Source organism: Sceloporus occidentalis, unplaced genomic scaffold (assembly GCF_023333645.1).
Source record: "Sceloporus occidentalis isolate IW3139 unplaced genomic scaffold, rSceOcc1.0.p SCAF_1, whole genome shotgun sequence".
NCBI lineage: Eukaryota > Metazoa > Chordata > Lepidosauria > Squamata > Phrynosomatidae > Sceloporus > Sceloporus occidentalis.
This window is the reverse complement of record NW_028316981.1, coordinates 133,942,842-133,960,547: the sequence shown is the minus strand read 5'-3', so window position 1 is coordinate 133,960,547 and position 17,706 is coordinate 133,942,842. Positions and strand designations below refer to the sequence as shown.

The 17,706-nt window shown below is 41.3% G+C and overlaps 1 protein-coding gene across 1 annotated transcript; it reads right to left on the bottom strand.

Moving 5' to 3' along the window:
- Positions 1-271: 271 nt before the first annotated feature.
- On the bottom strand, positions 272-5,446 carry LOC149322217 (CMRF35-like molecule 7). The gene is made up of 4 exons (XM_089524585.1): positions 5,399-5,446; positions 4,163-4,498; positions 937-1,000; positions 272-443 (listed from the first exon to the last, which is right to left on the bottom strand). Exons 1-4 carry the CDS (start codon positions 5,436-5,438, stop codon positions 272-274), a joined length of 612 nt encoding a protein of 203 aa, XP_089380711.1. The 5' UTR covers positions 5,439-5,446.
- Between the last annotated feature and the right edge of the window lie 12,260 nt (positions 5,447-17,706).

Genomic DNA, 17,706 nt, shown 5'->3' with positions numbered 1-17,706 from the left:
TTTCTGAGAAGACTGAGGCAAAGAAGGTGTTGAGTAATTCTGCCTTTTCTCTGTCCCCTGTTAGCATTTTGCCATCTTCTCCACGCAGTGGCCCTACCGTTTCCTTCTTCATATTTTCCGTATTTGCTTTGGCCAATAAAGACATTGCTCTTTTGTTGATTTTGTATTTTGTTGCATTCATATCTAGTTTACCTACCAGCAGCTAGTGCCACTGCATGATATGAGGAAGTCTGGTAATTAAGGAAATGGGTGAAAAGAAGTTGTTGGTTACCTATTGCTGGGACTGCTTGGAGCTGTTCTTGTCATCCTGGTGCTTCTTGGCCCAGGGGCGTCTTTCCTTGTTGTACCACACATGTACCCAAACTACAGCAGCTACCATGATCAGGCAGATGGGAATTTTCAAGAAGACCAGGAGCAGAAAATCAATGTTGCTGGACTCGATGCTAAGGAGGGACATGTTCAACTAATTTATTTCATAAAGACAAACATTCCACCCATATAGAAATTTACCATACATTTATTTAACTTCTATCTTAGGGGTCCTTATTGGTATAAATAAAGGTTAGAAATAGGATTAGTAAATACGTGAGTGAGTGAGTAAGTGAATACTATTTTAGGGTGAGAATGGCAGAAAGTGGTAAGAGTAGCAGAATTATTTCCAACCTGGAGCTTTCCATAAGTGCTGGACTAGAGCACCCATCATTCTCAGCTAACATACTGTAACTTGTGGCCATGCTGGCTATGGAAATTGTAGCTCAGAACATCTGAAGGGTGCTAAGGTAGAGAAGGCAGATGTAGGCTACTGTCCCAGCCATTGAGCTGCCGTATGGCTTGGCATCCATTTTTTTTTTATTTTTTTTTTTAGCTTTTAGCCTTAACCAAATGCAATTTTTGGAAGCATTCTTGGAACATAGAGGATGCAAATGATAACAGTACCTTTCAGTAGCTATGGTAGGTCCACTTGAGTCTTCTGTGGCTGGTTTTCTGTTTCTAAAAAGGGCTGAGGAAGAGGATGAAGAAGACGCAAAGAAGAACATGTGCTGTCAAATTCTGATCTAGGAGGTATTTGTATTTCCTTTTTTAATGAGTGATTAAAAGAATATTTCAGAGTAGGTCCAAAGTGTTGCTAGGATGTTGATATCTAGGGTTGCAATATCCAAAGATCATGAAATAAAAGGAAAGACCATAATTCAGGGGTGAGGAACACATGGTCTCCTGATTATTATGATTATTACTGCTACTTATCCTTTCTCAAGGATTCCTCCACTCCTACTGCTGAATTTGCTGCAACATTGACATAAGCTTGTTAGAGGTAGTAACCTTATATTCAGTAGTTCCCGTTTTGCATGTCTGTTTAATAGTTTGGACACAGTCTGTATCATGTCACTTCCAGTTTGTTGGTCTCAACAACACCCATTCTCCTCCTTGATCAGTTAATCTACAATTAGTTTGAATTTGTTTATCTTCCAAAATCTTTGTCTCTGCCTAACAAGGATGGAGACGTACTGGATTGCAAAGGAAGTATCTTTGTTGTGATACAAATGGATGTCAAATTTCCTGGACTTTAAAAATCTCCCAGTTGCAACATGGCCAGAAGCAGGAGGTACCAGCTTGCCAGATATGCCCTTCCATACCATCTTAACTAAGGAGTTAATCACACTGGGGCTGATTTCAACATTAAAGAGAAATTAAAGCATATTTAAAGCATCCCACAAATGAAGTGGAAATGGTGAGTAGCTGCATGAATGATTATCACATGCAATTGCGCAAATAAAGTGATATTGGAATGCATTGTCGCCAAAAGCCCAAAAGTAAAAAGATGAGCATTAATTCTTCTTTGTCACCACTTTAATGGCAGGTTTCGTGCAATGTCATGTGAAATCATTATGCGTAATTATGTGATTTTTCTGGGATATGCATGGGATAAACTCCCAACATCCTTTGTGTGATAAACTTCTAAGAAGAAAAACAGCAAAATGTAGGCCTATGACTAACATCTTCAATTTTTTCCTCCTGTTTGGTTTGTAACACCTGTTGGAGTCTTGGTGTTTGTGGATTTCAATGGCTTCCCTGTGCATTCTGACCTGATAGCTGTTGGCATGGTCCATAATTTCCATGTTTTCAAATAGCATTTTTTGCCCAGAGGAGTGAAGACAAACAACCCAAGTGTAGTCTCACACCCAAAGGGAAGGTATTTTTACAATATATCAAAGGAGTCACAGACAGAATAGTGAAACTGGTGAGGAAACATAACCTCCAAATGGTTTACAAACCGATCAAGAAAATCCGGCAAATGCTGCACTCAATGAAGGACAGGAGAGACCGTCTCACAGCTGCAGGAGTTTACCACATACCATGCAGCTGCAGACAAGTCTACATAGGGACCACCAAACGCAGTGTTCAAACATGAATCAAGGAACATGAGAGACACTGCAGACTGGGTCAGCCAGAAAAATCAGCAGTAGCAGAACATCTTATAAACCATTCTGGGCGTAAAATGCTGCTTGAAAACACTGAAATTCTGGACCATGCCAACAGCTATCAGGTCAGAATGCACAGGGAAGCCATTGAAATCCACAAATATCAAGACAACTTCAACAGGAAAGATGAAACCCTTAAAGTTAGTGATGGGGCTCGACAGACTGCCCCAAAAGGGCAGTCTGGAGCTGCCTGTTTTTGCTCCCAAGGGAGCCTGCAGCAACTAAATCATACGGGCTCCCTCTGCACCAAAAATAACCCGCTAAAAGCGCCGCCATCTGTGCACCATTATAACGCTGTGGCGTGTCCATGATGCAAATGCAGCACCACAATGTGCAGATGCTGCACCGTGCTTGCATCATCATGACAGGCCTCATGTGGATGGGTGGCCGCCATGATGGCGCTGCCGCGCGCTATGGTTCAGGAGCGTGTGTGGACGATGTGTGCTCCTGAACCCTAGTTTTGGTCCAACAACAGTGCTTCCCGCCCATCTGTCTCAGGCCAAAGTTTGGCTACCAGTCCCAAAAAAATCAAGACCTAGCAAAATGCAAATGAAAAACCACCCAGGCTCAGGGTTTTTCCAGCACACAATGTTCACTACTTAAACAGACTCTATTCCTCCTTGCATATCCTCCCACCCTGATGCCTTGTCATTCAACAATAGAACAATACACAGATTAACAGGGAAATCACTCCTGCCTACTCAGGGTCACACAGTATATATACAGTTCGCCTTTGCCTTATGTGGAGGATTCGTTCTGGACCAGCCCGCATAAGGCAAATAGTGCGTATGCTTGAGCTCCATTGGATATAATGGGGCTCATGCATGGTGCGCGCACCACAGGTATGCATGCCATTGTTTCTCCCGTCGTGCAGCTTTCAGCATAAGCTGAAAGCTGCAAAAAAGGTGCCCGCGTATGACACAGGCGCACTGTATATACCCCACTCTCTTCCAGGCCAGCATTCTCTGAAGATGCTAGTCACAGATGGTGGCGAAACGTCAGGAATAAACTCTTCTAGAACATGGCCACATAGCCTGAAAAATGCTTATTATTATTATTATTATTATTATTATTATTATTCTTTATTTCTAAAGCGCTGTACACAGTGCTGATAAAAACTATGGATGGCCATGAAAGCCTTCGACTTCACATTGCAAATCTACTTCATGTTTTTATAAATTAATCAAGTCTGCTTTATTCTCTGCTGGGCCCTATATGTATCGGATAGGATTTGTAGTTGCTCATCTCTGCCTGGAAATAGTAACTACTCTGCTTATTAGTTATGCTATTGCCTCTCATATTTCTCAACAAAACTGATGATTTTTTCTTCTTCAGAACAAGACCAACTTCTGCAAGTGCTACCATTCTGGGAAGTAAGGCATGTAGGGTACATTTGCCTGGCTTACTAGGTTACTAGTGCTGTCAGAGGGGTTCTGGGAGTTTTGTTAGCCTGGAAAAACTTGTTTTGATTTGATTGTTTTGAAAAAAAAAGATTTACAAATTCAGCAGATCTACAAGCTACCACCTATGTAATTGTTGTGCTATGATTCTACTTTAACTGCCAGGGCAACATCCTATGGAATCCTGGGGTTTGTAGTTTATCTTATTTTCAGATTGAAGCTGCAGTGTACAGTCTTTCTATGGAAATATTGAGATTTTTTTCCTCCTGTACTACAGTATACCTGGGGTAATGATAACTTCCACTTGATGTGAGATGTCGAAGTCCCTCCTCTCTATCCCACAAAGATATGTCCCAGCATCTGCATCAGTGAGGTTTTTCATGGTCACACTGAATTTACGAAAAGTATGTCTGTCCTTGATGGATGTCTTGTTCACCATCACCTCTGCCTCTGACCCTGTTGTTCGGATAAGGTGGCTGCTAGAACAGAAGTGAGGACTTTCTTCTCTGCACCAAAATTTGACAGATTCCTCATCGCCTTTTCTGTATTTACATTGCAGAGACACTGAGCCACCAAGATGGGCAGAGACTCTTCGGGGACCTTCCAGTGCCCAGCAAACTGTGAAAAATAGAGAGAAATGGAAAACCCAACTGCACATAAAGCAAAATGTTTAGACCATGTGGAACATTTAGGATCCCCCTCAAAACTCTGGACTCTGCATGGAATCAACTGAGAGAAAATCCAAGAGAAAGGTTAGAATAGCCTTTCCCAACCTGGTGCCTCCCAAATATGCCATTGGTCATACTGGCTGAAGAAGATAGGAGTTGTCATCCAACACATCTGTTGGTTGTCAGGTTGTAAAGGACTAGTGATCCCTCTTGACAAATCAATTCATTTTTGGGTGTCTGCATGACTGGATGAGAAAGCAAGAAATAAGATGTCTATTTCATTGGCATAACCTGCCTATGTTCATATCACAAGGTGATGTAAACTGGGGAAAAGTCCAAGGAAATATTTCTTTTAAAATTTGGGTATTAAAAATAATTTTTATTGTACCACTTTTGTGATGCCCCTTTCCTAGGCAGCCTATGATATTAAAACAGTCAATTAAAATAAATTTAAGCTTTACCACCAGGCAGCATTAAAACAAGACAATAAAACTCAAACAACAGATGTAGCACAAAAGCATATCGACTGTCTGTCCAAAAATTGTCAATGAGAGTACTGATGTAATCTCTTTGGGGAGGGAATTTCACAGATAGGGCACTATGGACTGAGAAGAGTTTGCTCCTTACTTCTGGGACCCATGTACAAATTTGCCCTTTGGTTCCGATTTCCTGTTTTCTGCTCGTATCTTGCTTTCAGATACTATATATTTAGCCAAAACTAAGACAGAAATGGGCAGACTTGGCCCAACAACATTTGTTAATATGCCCTCAGCCAGGGGCTGTCTCTATCTCAAACTCATGTTAATTAGTACCAAATCTAATCTACCTCTGAGTTCCAGGTTTTGCTCACCTTGAGAAAGAGTCCAGATCAAGCCAAAGAACAGCTTCATTGTCCTTGCTTAGGTAAGTTACTTTTCAGAGAAATTTGGTTTTTCTGAGCAATTTCCAAGAGCCTATATTGTTTGCCTCTCAGTGCCAAATCCTGCAGCCTCTCTCACTGTCTGTGTTTTTTTTTCCAGGGCAAGGGGAAGTCAGGTCTTACTCACTTTGTGAGAGCACATGATTATTAATCTTCTGTGAAAGGCAGAAGTGAATGGTATACCGTAGAAAGTGTAGTTTCACAGCCAGACTTGCTTCCTTCAAGGGAATTGTAGGAAATGTTTGATAAATGTGAGCAAATGTGAAAATGAAACTAGATTTTCTCTACTCCAGGGCCAGTAGTTCTGTTCTCAGCATGTATGTTGAGCTTTACTGTTTGGGAATCACCTTAACAAATGTTGATGTTGACTGAGATGATCTAATTGTATGTATAAGCAGTAAATGTTACAAGACTAGAAAAGTATACAGATTTTTACAATTGTGGACCTAATGCATTAACTGCGAATTAATCTACATTTGCAATATTGTCTAATGTACCTTGATGACTGATAGTTTTAACAGTGGTATCTGAAATTTAAGTATAATTTCAGAAATGAGTTTTTGATACATCTACAAACTTCACTGTAGTGGTTGTGACAGCGATGGTTTATAATTCCTTATGTGCCCTACAGTTTAAAAATCTGTAGCCTTGAAGGATAGATTGATGTAACTAATGATTTGTTATGTATGAATTTTATTTCTTTTTATTGTAACTCACCTTGATCTGTAGGGAGAGAAGGGCTAAAAATAAACATTATTATTATTATTATTATTATTATTATTATTATTATTATTACTCTTTCCCTCAGGCTTTGCTCCTGGTGTAAATATGCTGGTATCTACTCTACAGTAGTCAAATAGGGCTACACTATTTACTACAGTATAGAAGAGGGGGGGGGGGGGCACAGAATAAACCCATGAAGGTTTTTGTAAATCTGCCATAGCTTAAGTTTAACTGCTGAACAGGGATGGGCAAAGAGCAGTCCTCAAGATGTTTCTGGATTGCAGCTCTCAGCAGTCTGAGTCAGCTTGAGCAGTGATGAGAAAGCTAGTTGGGAGTGTTAGCTTCTAGAGAGCCACACTTTGCCAAACCCTTGTTTAAAGCATTACTTTTTATCCTGCCTTTCAAGGAGAAAAGTCTCCAGATCAGCTCACATAGCCCAATAAAAGCAAGACAGCCCACTTATACACAGGGCTGTTGCTTTAAGCTACACCTACAAACATATGTTATTTATTACTGTTTTATTTATTGTTATGTACTATTCTGCTTGTTTGTCTTTATTTTAAGAATGGGGAAATACAGTCCCAGCATCCAGTCCCAGCTAACAGTTGCTCACAGTTACTTGTGTTATTTCAGTTCCCACAATAACAATGCTACAACTAAAATGTGAGCAAACACTACAATAAAAAAGAGGGAAACTACTATCTTCTGAAACAGCTGAAACTTCCCAACTGTCTCTTGCAGTACTCCTACATATGACCTATAATGTGTTGCAGCAATCTAACCTAAAGTTTACTAAAGTGGGAGAACTCGGGCAAAGCCCTGTAGTAAGCAAGAGGCTCGGCCACTTTGAAGTCAATAGGACTTTATACCAAATGAACAAACACAGGACCGAGTTGTATGTAGATGGGAATGCTTACTTTATGAGCACTGTTCGGACTAGAACTGATCAGCCAGTGTTATTTGTTTTGATACTTAGTCTTTGATAAAATGTACTTGCTGTTTATTTTAACAGTATTAGCTAGTTTTGGTTTTCCAAAAATGTTTTTGAAATGGATAAAAAAATTATATTCAGCACCAAGAGCATCCTTTTTTTTTACATTGAAACAGACAAAGATTTTGAAGGATGAAGAAATTCAAACTAACTGTAGATTAACTGATCAAGGAGGAGAATGGGTGCTGTTGAGACCAACAAACTGGAAATGATATGATATAGACTATATGTCTAAACTATGAAACAGGCATGCAAAATGGGAACTACTGAATATAAGGTTACTACCTCTAACAAACCTATGTTCATTACCTCTTTTAATATTCAATTTGTGCTTGAATTTGTTGGTGTCAGTCTCTTTCTTACCCCTCTCTCCCTCTCCCCTCACTATTCCCAGGCAGCCTGTTTCCTTCCTTCCTTCCTTCCTTCCTTCCTTCCTTCCTTCCTTCCTTCCTTCCTTCCTTTTCTCTTCTTTGTTACTAAATTGCATTCCCATAACTCTGGAATTGTGTTACAGATAATTTTTTTAAAAAGAAGAAGAGAGGCATGCTGGGTAGGACAGGGAGGTGAGGTTAAGGGGGAATGTAGAAGAGAGAGCACAGGGACTGTCAATGGCACCAAACAGCAGCGATGTATTCAAGCCTTTTACTCAACTCTCAAGTCAAATCTCATGTCTCAAGTTGAGTCTCAAGTCCTCGTGAGATATTTTTAAGTCAAGTCTGGGAGCTGGCATTGACAGAAAAAATGGAGGTGTGGTGGTGTGTGGGTGGCTGGGCCTTTTAATAAGTAGAAAATCAAGAAGACATGCCCCAAGTTAGGTAAAAAAACTTTTTAAAAAATAAAAATAAAAAAATAAAAAAATATTTATATGAAGGCTGCTCAACAGTATGTCCCTGCTGCACATCCGAGGAGCCTTCTAAAGCTTTTCCTAGCAGCAGTAGGCAAGATTTGCCTCCATAGCACAAGGCGCATTTCTCGGAGGGGAGCAGGAAATATGTTAGACAATGGGCTTAAGGTACAGGTCTATAGGAAGCAGGGAATTGACTGGTAGGCAAAAGGCAGTGAGATGAAAGCATTATTGTTCAAAAGAGGCAAACTGTTTTCCATTTCATAATGTTTATGAATAAAGTTAGGCCAGCAAGTCCGCTACTAAAAATGTACAAGTTACAAGTGGAGTTACGTTAGTGCATCATTAACTGCTGAGTCAATTCCAAGTAGATTCATTGAAGCAACTACAGTCTGACTTGAGTCCAAGTCAATCAACTTGAGTCTACTTCACTGCCAAACATCTGCATCACACGATTGAAGAGAAGTCTGATAATGAAAGATCCAATGCCGGTATGTTTCTGTTCTCTTTAAATAATATGACTGCAGCAAAACCAAGGATCATGTGATAAAGCTGGAGGTTTGAAGGGAATTGTAGATAAACTCAGCAAGCGGTAGAACCTTTAAGCAGTATTGTTTTATGGTGGCATCGCTATGCTCAGTCTGGCTATCCGATAGTGGATGGAATTCAGAAGACAGGTAGAGGCTTCCTTCAACCTCAACTGTTAGAATAGCTCCACCAGTCTTGTTTTTCTAATGGAAACTTGTTTTGCTTCCTTACAAATTCCTTGATTATTCATTAGCTTATTTAGTGACCCATTAGCCCACCCAAAGATGAGTGGGCTTATAAATGAATATATAAAATACAAAACATAGAACAACAAAGCAGCACATAATACTGCCCTGGTGGCGCAGTGGTTAAATGCCTGTACTGCAGCCATTCACTCAAAACCACAAGGTTGCGAGTTCAAGACCAGCAAAAAAGGGCCCAAGCTCGACTCAGGCTTGCATCCTTCCGAGGTCGCTAAAATGAGTACCCAGACTGTTGGGGGCAAATTAGCTTACTTGCTAATTAGCTTACTTGCTGTTCACCGCTATGATCTTTGGAATAGCGGTATATAAATAAAAAAACCAAAACAAAAACCAAAAAACCAAACTGAAGCAAGGGTTAAAAATTAGTACAACATAAAGAAAATAAAATAGTAAAACAAAATCATTCAAAGATCTAAAATCAATATAAAACAGTTCTTTAAAATGCTTTGGGATATAAAAAATTGACCCAGTGACACTTCTTGAGTAGTGAAATTGGCAACTACTTCACCTTGTCTCTTTAGATAAAATTAGGTGTCAACTCACAAGGTATCAGAGATGACTGATCTGAACAAGGAAGGGAATGCTTCATCTCTCACTGGTGGAATGAGGCCATCAGTCTGGGGGCCAGCCTTAATCTATAGACTAAATATGAAACTGACTGGTTCTCTTCTTGCTGTGCTTTTAGGCATCACACAATTTCATCACAACAGTCACAAATTGCCTTAAAAGTTTGTGGCTCCTTTTATTCAGTTGGTTGTCATTTAAAGGATTTATATTTAAGCCATCTAAAGATCATGAACTGGGCTTGGGTTTTCAGTCTCTTTTGGGAAGAAGATGGGACAGCAGAAAAGCTTAAGCACCATAATGTGAATAACTGAAATGCCTGCTCATAGGGTGGAAAGAAAAGGCATAAAACTATTTGGGTCAGTGCTCAGAGGAACATTGCTTTAAGGCAATGCAATTAGACTTCATGCAGAAATTTCAAAGGAGGTTAAGGAAATATCTCTGAACAGTCACACACATCTATAGGGATCTTTTGTGAGACTGCTGGATGCCATTGCGTTCAGGTACAATAAAACTGGGAAGAGTTGAAGGGATGACCAAAGAGTGAGACAGAGCATGAATATGTGGACTATTATAACCAGCATTTTTAATCATAATAATCTCCATTATTGCAAATATATTTCATAAGTCAGGACCTCCAAACCGGGACAAATGTAGGACAAATGTAGGACAACATTTTCAAATGTAGGGCACTTCTAAAAATGGAGGACATGAAAAAATTGCTGGTTTTTTAAAAAATATATAGGGTTAGATAGAAGGGGGGTTAAATAAGGGGGTTTGAGAAAGGAGGGCTATAGAAGGAGGGCTAGATGGGGTACCTAGAGGGGGTTAGGGTTAGATAAAGAGGAGTAAGATAGAGAGGGGTTAGAGGGGGGCTTAGAAGAGAGTTAGATAGAGGGGGTTAGATAGAGGGGGTTAGAGAGGGTTTACATAGAGGGGGGTTAGATGGGTTTAAATTCTAAAGCACCAGCGTTGTTCTCTCTGCAGGGCTCTCAGACTACATACACACTGCAGAAATAACCCAGTCTGACAGTACTTTAACTGTCCTGGATCAATGCTATGTTATTCTGGGAAATGTAGTTTGTTGTGGCTCCAGAGCAGAGCTCTGCTTGTTCAGTGCCAGGAACTGATTTGCCTGTGTACTTTGGCTATCTGTGAATTTCACAAACCACTCAGATTCCCAGTGATTGGGTGGTATATAAATAAATCCTATTATTATTATTATTATTATTATTATTATTATTATTATTATTAAATAAGGGGGTTAGAGCAGTGGTTCCCAAACTGTGTCCTTTAAGAGATTTTGGACTTCAACTCGCACAAGCCTCAGACATGTTACTCAATAGTCTGAGATTCTGGGAGCTAAAGCCCAAAATTACTTAAAGAGCACAGTTTGGGGATCACTGGGTTAGAGAGAGGGGGGAGTAGATAGAGAGGGATTGGAGGGGGGTTTAGATGGAGAGAAGGTGGTAGATAGAAGTGGGTTAGAGAGGGCTCAGTTAAAGTGGGGTAACAGGGGGAGAGGGAGTCAGAGAGAGGGTTAGAGAGGAGAGGGGTGTGTGTTTGGGGGGCCTTAGGGAGGGGGCTTCCAATGTCTGACGGGGGCAATACTGGGGAGAGCCTGGGGCCCAGGAGGGGCCTGGAAGGTGCCCTCTTGCCTCTCCCAGGTGCCAGCCCCTTGCTCCTCTTCTGAGCCTTGCCGAGGCTCTTCCTCCTCTTCCTCTCTGACGGCTGGGTCCCTGAGGCGCCCCTCCCCTTTAGTGAGGCAGCTCTCCCTGCACTTCAGAGCCCCTTGCAAGAGCAGGAGGAGGAGGAGGAGGGCTGGGGGGCAGGGGTTCCAGGAAAGGGCCCTTTCCTTCCCCAGGCCGGGCTGCCCCAGAGGCCAGGGCCCTTTCCTCCCCTCTCCCAGCGGCCTGCCTGGACAGGCAGGGGCCACTGCTGCTGCCGACCTGCCTGGCCCTGCTCCTCCTCCTGGCGCTTTGTTGCCCTGCCTGACTAAAGTCTGCTCCTTGGGAGGGCTGGCCAAGAGGGTCAAGGCAGAGCAGCAGAGTCCTCCCCTGCCAGCTCCAGCCCTGGCTGTTGCGCTCATCACAATATAGGGATGCAGCAGGGCCAGGAGCCGGGCAGAATTGAAGAGGGCGTGACGGGACCGGGAACGCCCCCTAGAAAGCGGGGGAGTCACGCCTCCCACCGGGTTATGGCAACCCTAGGTCTGACCAATGTCTAGTGGAATTAAGTCCTTCTCATTTTAATGGAAGAGTTTTCTATGCACTGTCTTCTCCCTCACAGTGAAATGAACATGATTCCAAGGTGTTTTTCTTGGGTTCAGTTCCTTTCGCCCCCTATTTTCCAGTAGATGTATTGATCAGTGGCAATTAATGTGCTTTGTTTTGTTGCATTTTGAAATGTTAAATTGTCTAAATATTACATTACTACATTTAGAATTTCCATTTTGTTTGCCATCTTGGGTGGACCTGATCTAGAATGGTTGCTTGCAAATATTTACAAAAATAATCAAAGCCAATAAATATTGATGAATTTAAAGCATAAGCATAAACCATAGGTGGGAATTATGCAGCCATCCAGATATTATTGGACTGCAACTCCTAGCAGCCCTAGTCAGCATAGTCAATGATGAAGAATGCTGGGAGCAGTAGTCCAATGACATTTGGAGGGTTGCATGACCCCCAGCTCTGCCATAAAGAATAAGTAACTCCTACAATGTACTTTCAGTCATAGGTCTGGGGAGTGAAAGAGATGCAGGATGAGAAAGAGATTAATGTGAGCATTTGCAACTCCCTGTTGCACATGGATTGTGTTTATGGTGCAGAGGAAGTATGTGAATATGTCTGTGGCATTTGACTGCTGCTACAGCCCTCCAATGAAGCCTTTAGAACAGAGGGCCTCCTGCCACATTTTCTTCCAGAGTTTTAAAGTCCCCACAGACCCCTTTCCCTCAGCTTCATGGAGAGGAAAAAAGTGACAACATAGTGCGAAAGAGACAGCAAAGAAGGAGCCATCCTAGATTCCCCCAGGAGAGAGTTCCAGAGTCTGGGAGCAAATACAGGGAAGGTCCTCTCTCTTGTTCCCACCAAACATGATACTGAATGTGGTGGGATTGATAGACGTATCCCTGTCAACGAGCTTAGAGCTCAGGCATAGTTTTTACCTCCCGTTTGGTCCTCAAGACTTCTCAAACCCCTCCAAATAGCCTGGAATGTTAGAAGTTTTTATTCTTGATTGAGTGAGGGATCTTGTTTGGACTCATCTTTGTGTTCCCTGGGACTTACTCCTTCATAAGCATGCAGGAGATAGCAGCCTTCAGACAAGCAGCCTTTTATTTGAGGAGGGGACTTTTGTTTTTGTTTTTGTTTGTTTTTTGGAAAAGCAGCATGGGTTGTTGAGCAACAAGCTGCTCTCTTCCTTTTTACAGCCAATGAAGCTCCTCAACTCAGTCTGAGCTTGGAATAAAGAAATTCCTCTGCTAACACTTGCTCACTGCCTGCACTTTCACATGTCTGGGAGACACCTCTTCAACTGCTAGAAAACAGAATTGTGTGCGCGCACACTGCTATTGATACTGAATGAGATCATCCTTCAAAGAAGCATCCAGCTTGGATATATTTATACCTCCCAGAGCCCAGATACCTGCTTAGATTGTCACTACTGAGGAGAAAACCACAACCTGACTTCAGCAATGGATGAAAACGAGCAAGAATGGAGAAAGTGAAATGCCTTGCACATTTGTCTCCTGCAGGTAGCTGCAGAGACATTCTTGCTCCCTAAGTGGTGGGATTGAAGGTGTGGAAAGACAGGCATTGGAGGGCTAAGTCAGGATGGAGAGTCTTTGGTCCTTCAGATGTTTTTGCTTAAAACTCCCATTACTCCCTCTCAGCATGACCAATGGAAAAGGAATGGTGGGAGTTGTAGTCAAACATCTTAAGGCCCAAAGGATCTTCACCATTCAGAACTTTGCAAAACCAGCTCTCTGAGGGAAAGGAGGGGGATTACGGAACAACCCTTACAGTGACAAGACACTTGAGGGGTGCTCTGACCAGAAATGCTTTCTCATCAGTGAGAGATGAGGCAGCTGAAATTAGTGGGAATCTACCTATTTCAGACAGCAGGTTCCATACATGTGTGACTTCTTGCTGTACACTGGATAACTGGCAGCTGAGCATGCGAACTGACAACATGAAAACAGCCTTTTGCTGGCAGCAGAATAAAATATCATTTTAAGAATTATTAATGAAGTATTTCTAATCCACCGTATATCAAGGGATCAGAAGACAGGGTATAATCAATAAAATCACCTTAGGCTAGGTGTGGGAATCATGCAGATATATCTGAGCTATAAGTCCTTCATAGCCTTAGCCAACATAACCAATGGGAAGGAATGCTGGGACCTACAATCATGTACATCTGGAGGGCTACATGATTCCCAAACTGCCTTAGAAAAATATAAAACCTACCAAAGAACCTAGTATCCTTGAGATGGTGCCTTCAAACTTGGAAATACTCACTTGATGGTGCACCAGTAAACATGCAGGGACTCAGGCCTTGGTTGCATCCAAATGATCCTGCTAAAATTATCCCTAGTGGAAACTTGGGATGCAGCTGACTTGATCCATGCAGGGAAAAATGCATACAAAATATGCTGTTGCAAAGCTCCAAAAGCTTAGATTGAGGGCATCAACTTGACCGTTCCTTTTTGTTGTTGTACAGAAGGGGCTGCTGGTTGCTGGCTGAGTTGCTGTGGATATTTCTACAGATGCTTCTTGCCAAACGTTAACCTCTCTTTAACACTTCTGAAACTGTTTTATTTTCTCCTGCGTGCATAAATCACAGGACTGCCAACTTAGCAGACAGCCTTCCTGCAGACAGTAGTAAACAACCTGTGTACAGACATTTGTATTTGTGATACAGAAAATGTTGTTTGCTGATTTGCTGAGATCAAATTGCTGTTGAAGGCACAGGAGTAGCCCAGGCTGACTACCTTCACTTCTCTTCATTTGGCAGTCCTGTGAGGGGTGAAAATCATGTGGCCGAAGATATGGTTGGACTGCAGTTCCGAGCAGCCCTAGCTAGCTGAGGAATGCTGAGTATTACTGCCCAACCACAGTTGGAAGGACCCACGATTCACACACCTGCTTTAAGAAAATTCTGTATTCCATTTTTAGATCCTGCATATTTGTCTGATCCTAGCTGTATTCTTTATTGCTACCTCTGTCATGTGGCTGCCCTCTCATGGCCATTCAGGAAATTAAAACAGTCTACTTCTAAGTAACAATTCTGATTAAACAAAGCTTTAATAAGCAGGAAGTGGTGCTGTGAACCTTAGCTTGGATTCTGCATTTCTGTGGACAACAGCAAAACATGTCTCCATCCTGAGTCAAATGTAGTTTAGAAGTCCCCAGGATTTCAGCTGATCTAATGTATGTTCTATAAAACAAGAACCAGGAGATATTCTGTTTTGCCACAAATGGCTCTCTGAAAATAGAGCCTGCGTTGACTATAAAGTGTGGCCTTTTCCACAATGAGGAACAGATGCAGACGTGTTCAAGGTGAGCTGATAAGTGTTTTGAGAAATTATTTGCAGTGTTGTCAGCCAAGAAAATCAACAGATGGGCTTAGCAAAACCACAAACACGATGTGCTTTGCTTGTTCATCCTTATTCAGAAACAAAGCATAGAGCCAGGAAAAGATGCATACTGATATTGATTTTAGCCATCTAGCATTTAATTAGTTGACTGCATTACTCAATAAGCAGCATGACTTCTTCAGGGGAAGACAAGGAAAGATGGTAGGTGGGGGAGAGAGCTACAGAGGTGTCCAGAAAAAAGGTGAAATGCAATTTGTCACATTTTCTTGCAGAGAAAGTTGTCTAATAATGGTAGGGAGAGAGTGTGGTATGGTGTTTTGAGTGTTGCACTAATACTCTGGGAGACCACAGTTTGAATCCCCACTCAGCCACAGAAACCCACAAGGAGCCCAAGTCAACCACAAGTTGAACATGAGTCAACAGTGTGATGCGGCAGCTAAAAAAGACCAATGCAACTTTAGGCTGCATCAATAGAAGTATAGTGTCTAGATCAAGGGAAGTAATAGTGCCACGCTATTCTGCTCTGGTCAGGCCTCACATGAAATACTGTGTCCAGTTCTGCCACCACAATTCAAAAAGGATGTTGAGAAACTGGAGAGTGTCCAAAGGAGGGTGACTAAAATGGTGAAGTATCTGGAAACCATGTCTTATCAGGAATGACTTTGGGAACTGGGCGTGTCTAGCCTGGAAAAGATATGGTGATATGATAACCCTATTTAAATATTTGAAGGGATGTCATATTGAGGAGGGAGTAAGCTTGTTTTGAACAATGGAAGCAAAGTACAGGAAAAGAGATTCCACCTCAATATTAGGGGAACCTTCCTGACAGCTGTTCGACAGTGGAACACACTCCCTCAGATTGTGATGGAGTCTCCTTCTTTGAAAATCTTTAAAATAAGCTGGACTGCCATCTGTCAGGGGTGTTTTGATTGAGAGTTCCTGCATGGCAGGGGTTTGGACTGGATGGCCCTTGTGGTCTCTTCCAACTCTATGATTCTATGAAATTTGCCAAGAAAAAGCTGGCATTGACTTGAAGGCAGCAGCAAATGTAGTAGGAACATTGTTTTTCATTTGGACTGTCAGACTACATGAAGCTGCTATTTTAACTCCATGGTCCTTCATTAATTCAGTAGTGGTTCTGCTGATCTAATCCATTACAAACTAACCACTTATTTCATTGTAAGCTGCTTTTTGTTCGTGACCCAAACTAAATTACAATCTCATCACAATCATGATGCAATTCCCCTACTGTTGATATCCTTACCTGGCCCAATTCATGCTTGGTTATCTCCATTTCCCTTTTATTTTAAACAGAAGGTATGTTTCTAATCAAGCTTAAAAACACAAAGGAAGAAATGTCAATGAAGAACAGTATTATTAAGGAAAACGCTTACTGGTAATGCTAAAATATTTTGTGCTAAAAGTTTAATTCACACATAAGAGAAAGAGAAAAAGAACTAGTTTAATGTGGTGGTCATACCCTTAATAAATCCAAATTTGCAATCCAAATACATCTGACAGGCCTCAATTGTTCACTCATGGTCTACAGTGATGGCAGCTTCACCAAGTTTATTTATCAGGTACTTTTGCTAGGGGTGGGGCTCCTTCCATGTTCCACCAGTGAAGTCAATACACTGTTTTGGGACAGAGGAGAGGGCCTTCTCAGCCATGGCATCCTAACTGTGGAATGCTGTTCCCCTGGAAGCCCAAGTGGTGCCAAAATTCACTTCATTTAGGTGCCAAGTTAAAACTCGTCTATAGTTTTTTGTGGTTTTTTTGGGGGGGCTATGTGGCCATGTTCTAGAAGAGTTTATTCCTGATGTTTCGCCAGCATCTGTGGCTGGCTTCTTAAGAGAAACCCGTCTGTTCATCAAGGCCTCTGGATCTCATTAATTCCACCCAAATATTGTTATACATAGTTTTAAAAACTTTTAGATCTATTTTAACTCATTATGTTGTTTCATATGTTTTAGATTATTTTAATTACTGAGAGAAAATAAAGAGGACTTATGGGGAAATTATACAATTTATAATTAACCTGGTACACTGAAGAGGAGGTAATTAAAGAAACAGTGCTCAGTTGGGCAAAAAATAGTGGCCACCCTATCAATTTAGATTTATGGGAAAGAGCATGGAAACAAAATATTAAATATACAGCAGTGCAGAATCTAAAAGAAAATTGGTATAAAATGTATTTAAGATGGCATCAAACACCGGTAAAATTAGCAAAAATATATAATAAAACAAATAACCTGGTTATATGGTTTCTGTTGATAGGTTTCAATATGCACAAAAATGGAGAACTAAAGATGTCCCCAAAGTGGAAGATTGGATCAGTTAACTCTATGATATCATGCAGATGGACAAACTCTCTTGTATGATGAAAAATGACTCCTGGGAGATTGTGTCAGATGATTGGGTAAAAGTATTAGACTATATCAAGAAGAAATGGGGGAGACTTACTAATATTATATTGAGATGGTATACAGTCTGTCACTAGCTCCTTGTTCTTGTTTTTCCCCTCTTTATGCAAAATATTACTTAATTATAATTCTGCTATAGATGGAAATGATTCCTTCTTTCTGTTCTCTTATTTCCCCCCCCCCCCCCCCCTCAGGAGCAGCATTTGAGATATATATTAAAAGGCTTAGATGGAGGACAATTTGTCTTTCAGTTAAGAAAACCCTTGTTAAGAGTACAGGTTTGGGAAATACTATAGTTATT

Coding starts and splice junctions, on each gene's coding strand:
- LOC149322217 (XM_089524585.1), bottom strand. CDS start 5,438: ATGAAGCTGTTCTTTGGCTTGATCTGGACTCTTTCTCAAG. Junction 4,499..5,398: donor GATCTGGACTCTTTCTCAAG/GTGAGCAAAACC, acceptor TATTTTTCACAG/TTTGCTGGGCACTGGAAGGT. Junction 1,001..4,162: donor GGAAGTTATCATTACCCCAG/GTATACTGTAGT, acceptor CCTCTTCCTCAG/CCCTTTTTAGAAACAGAAAA.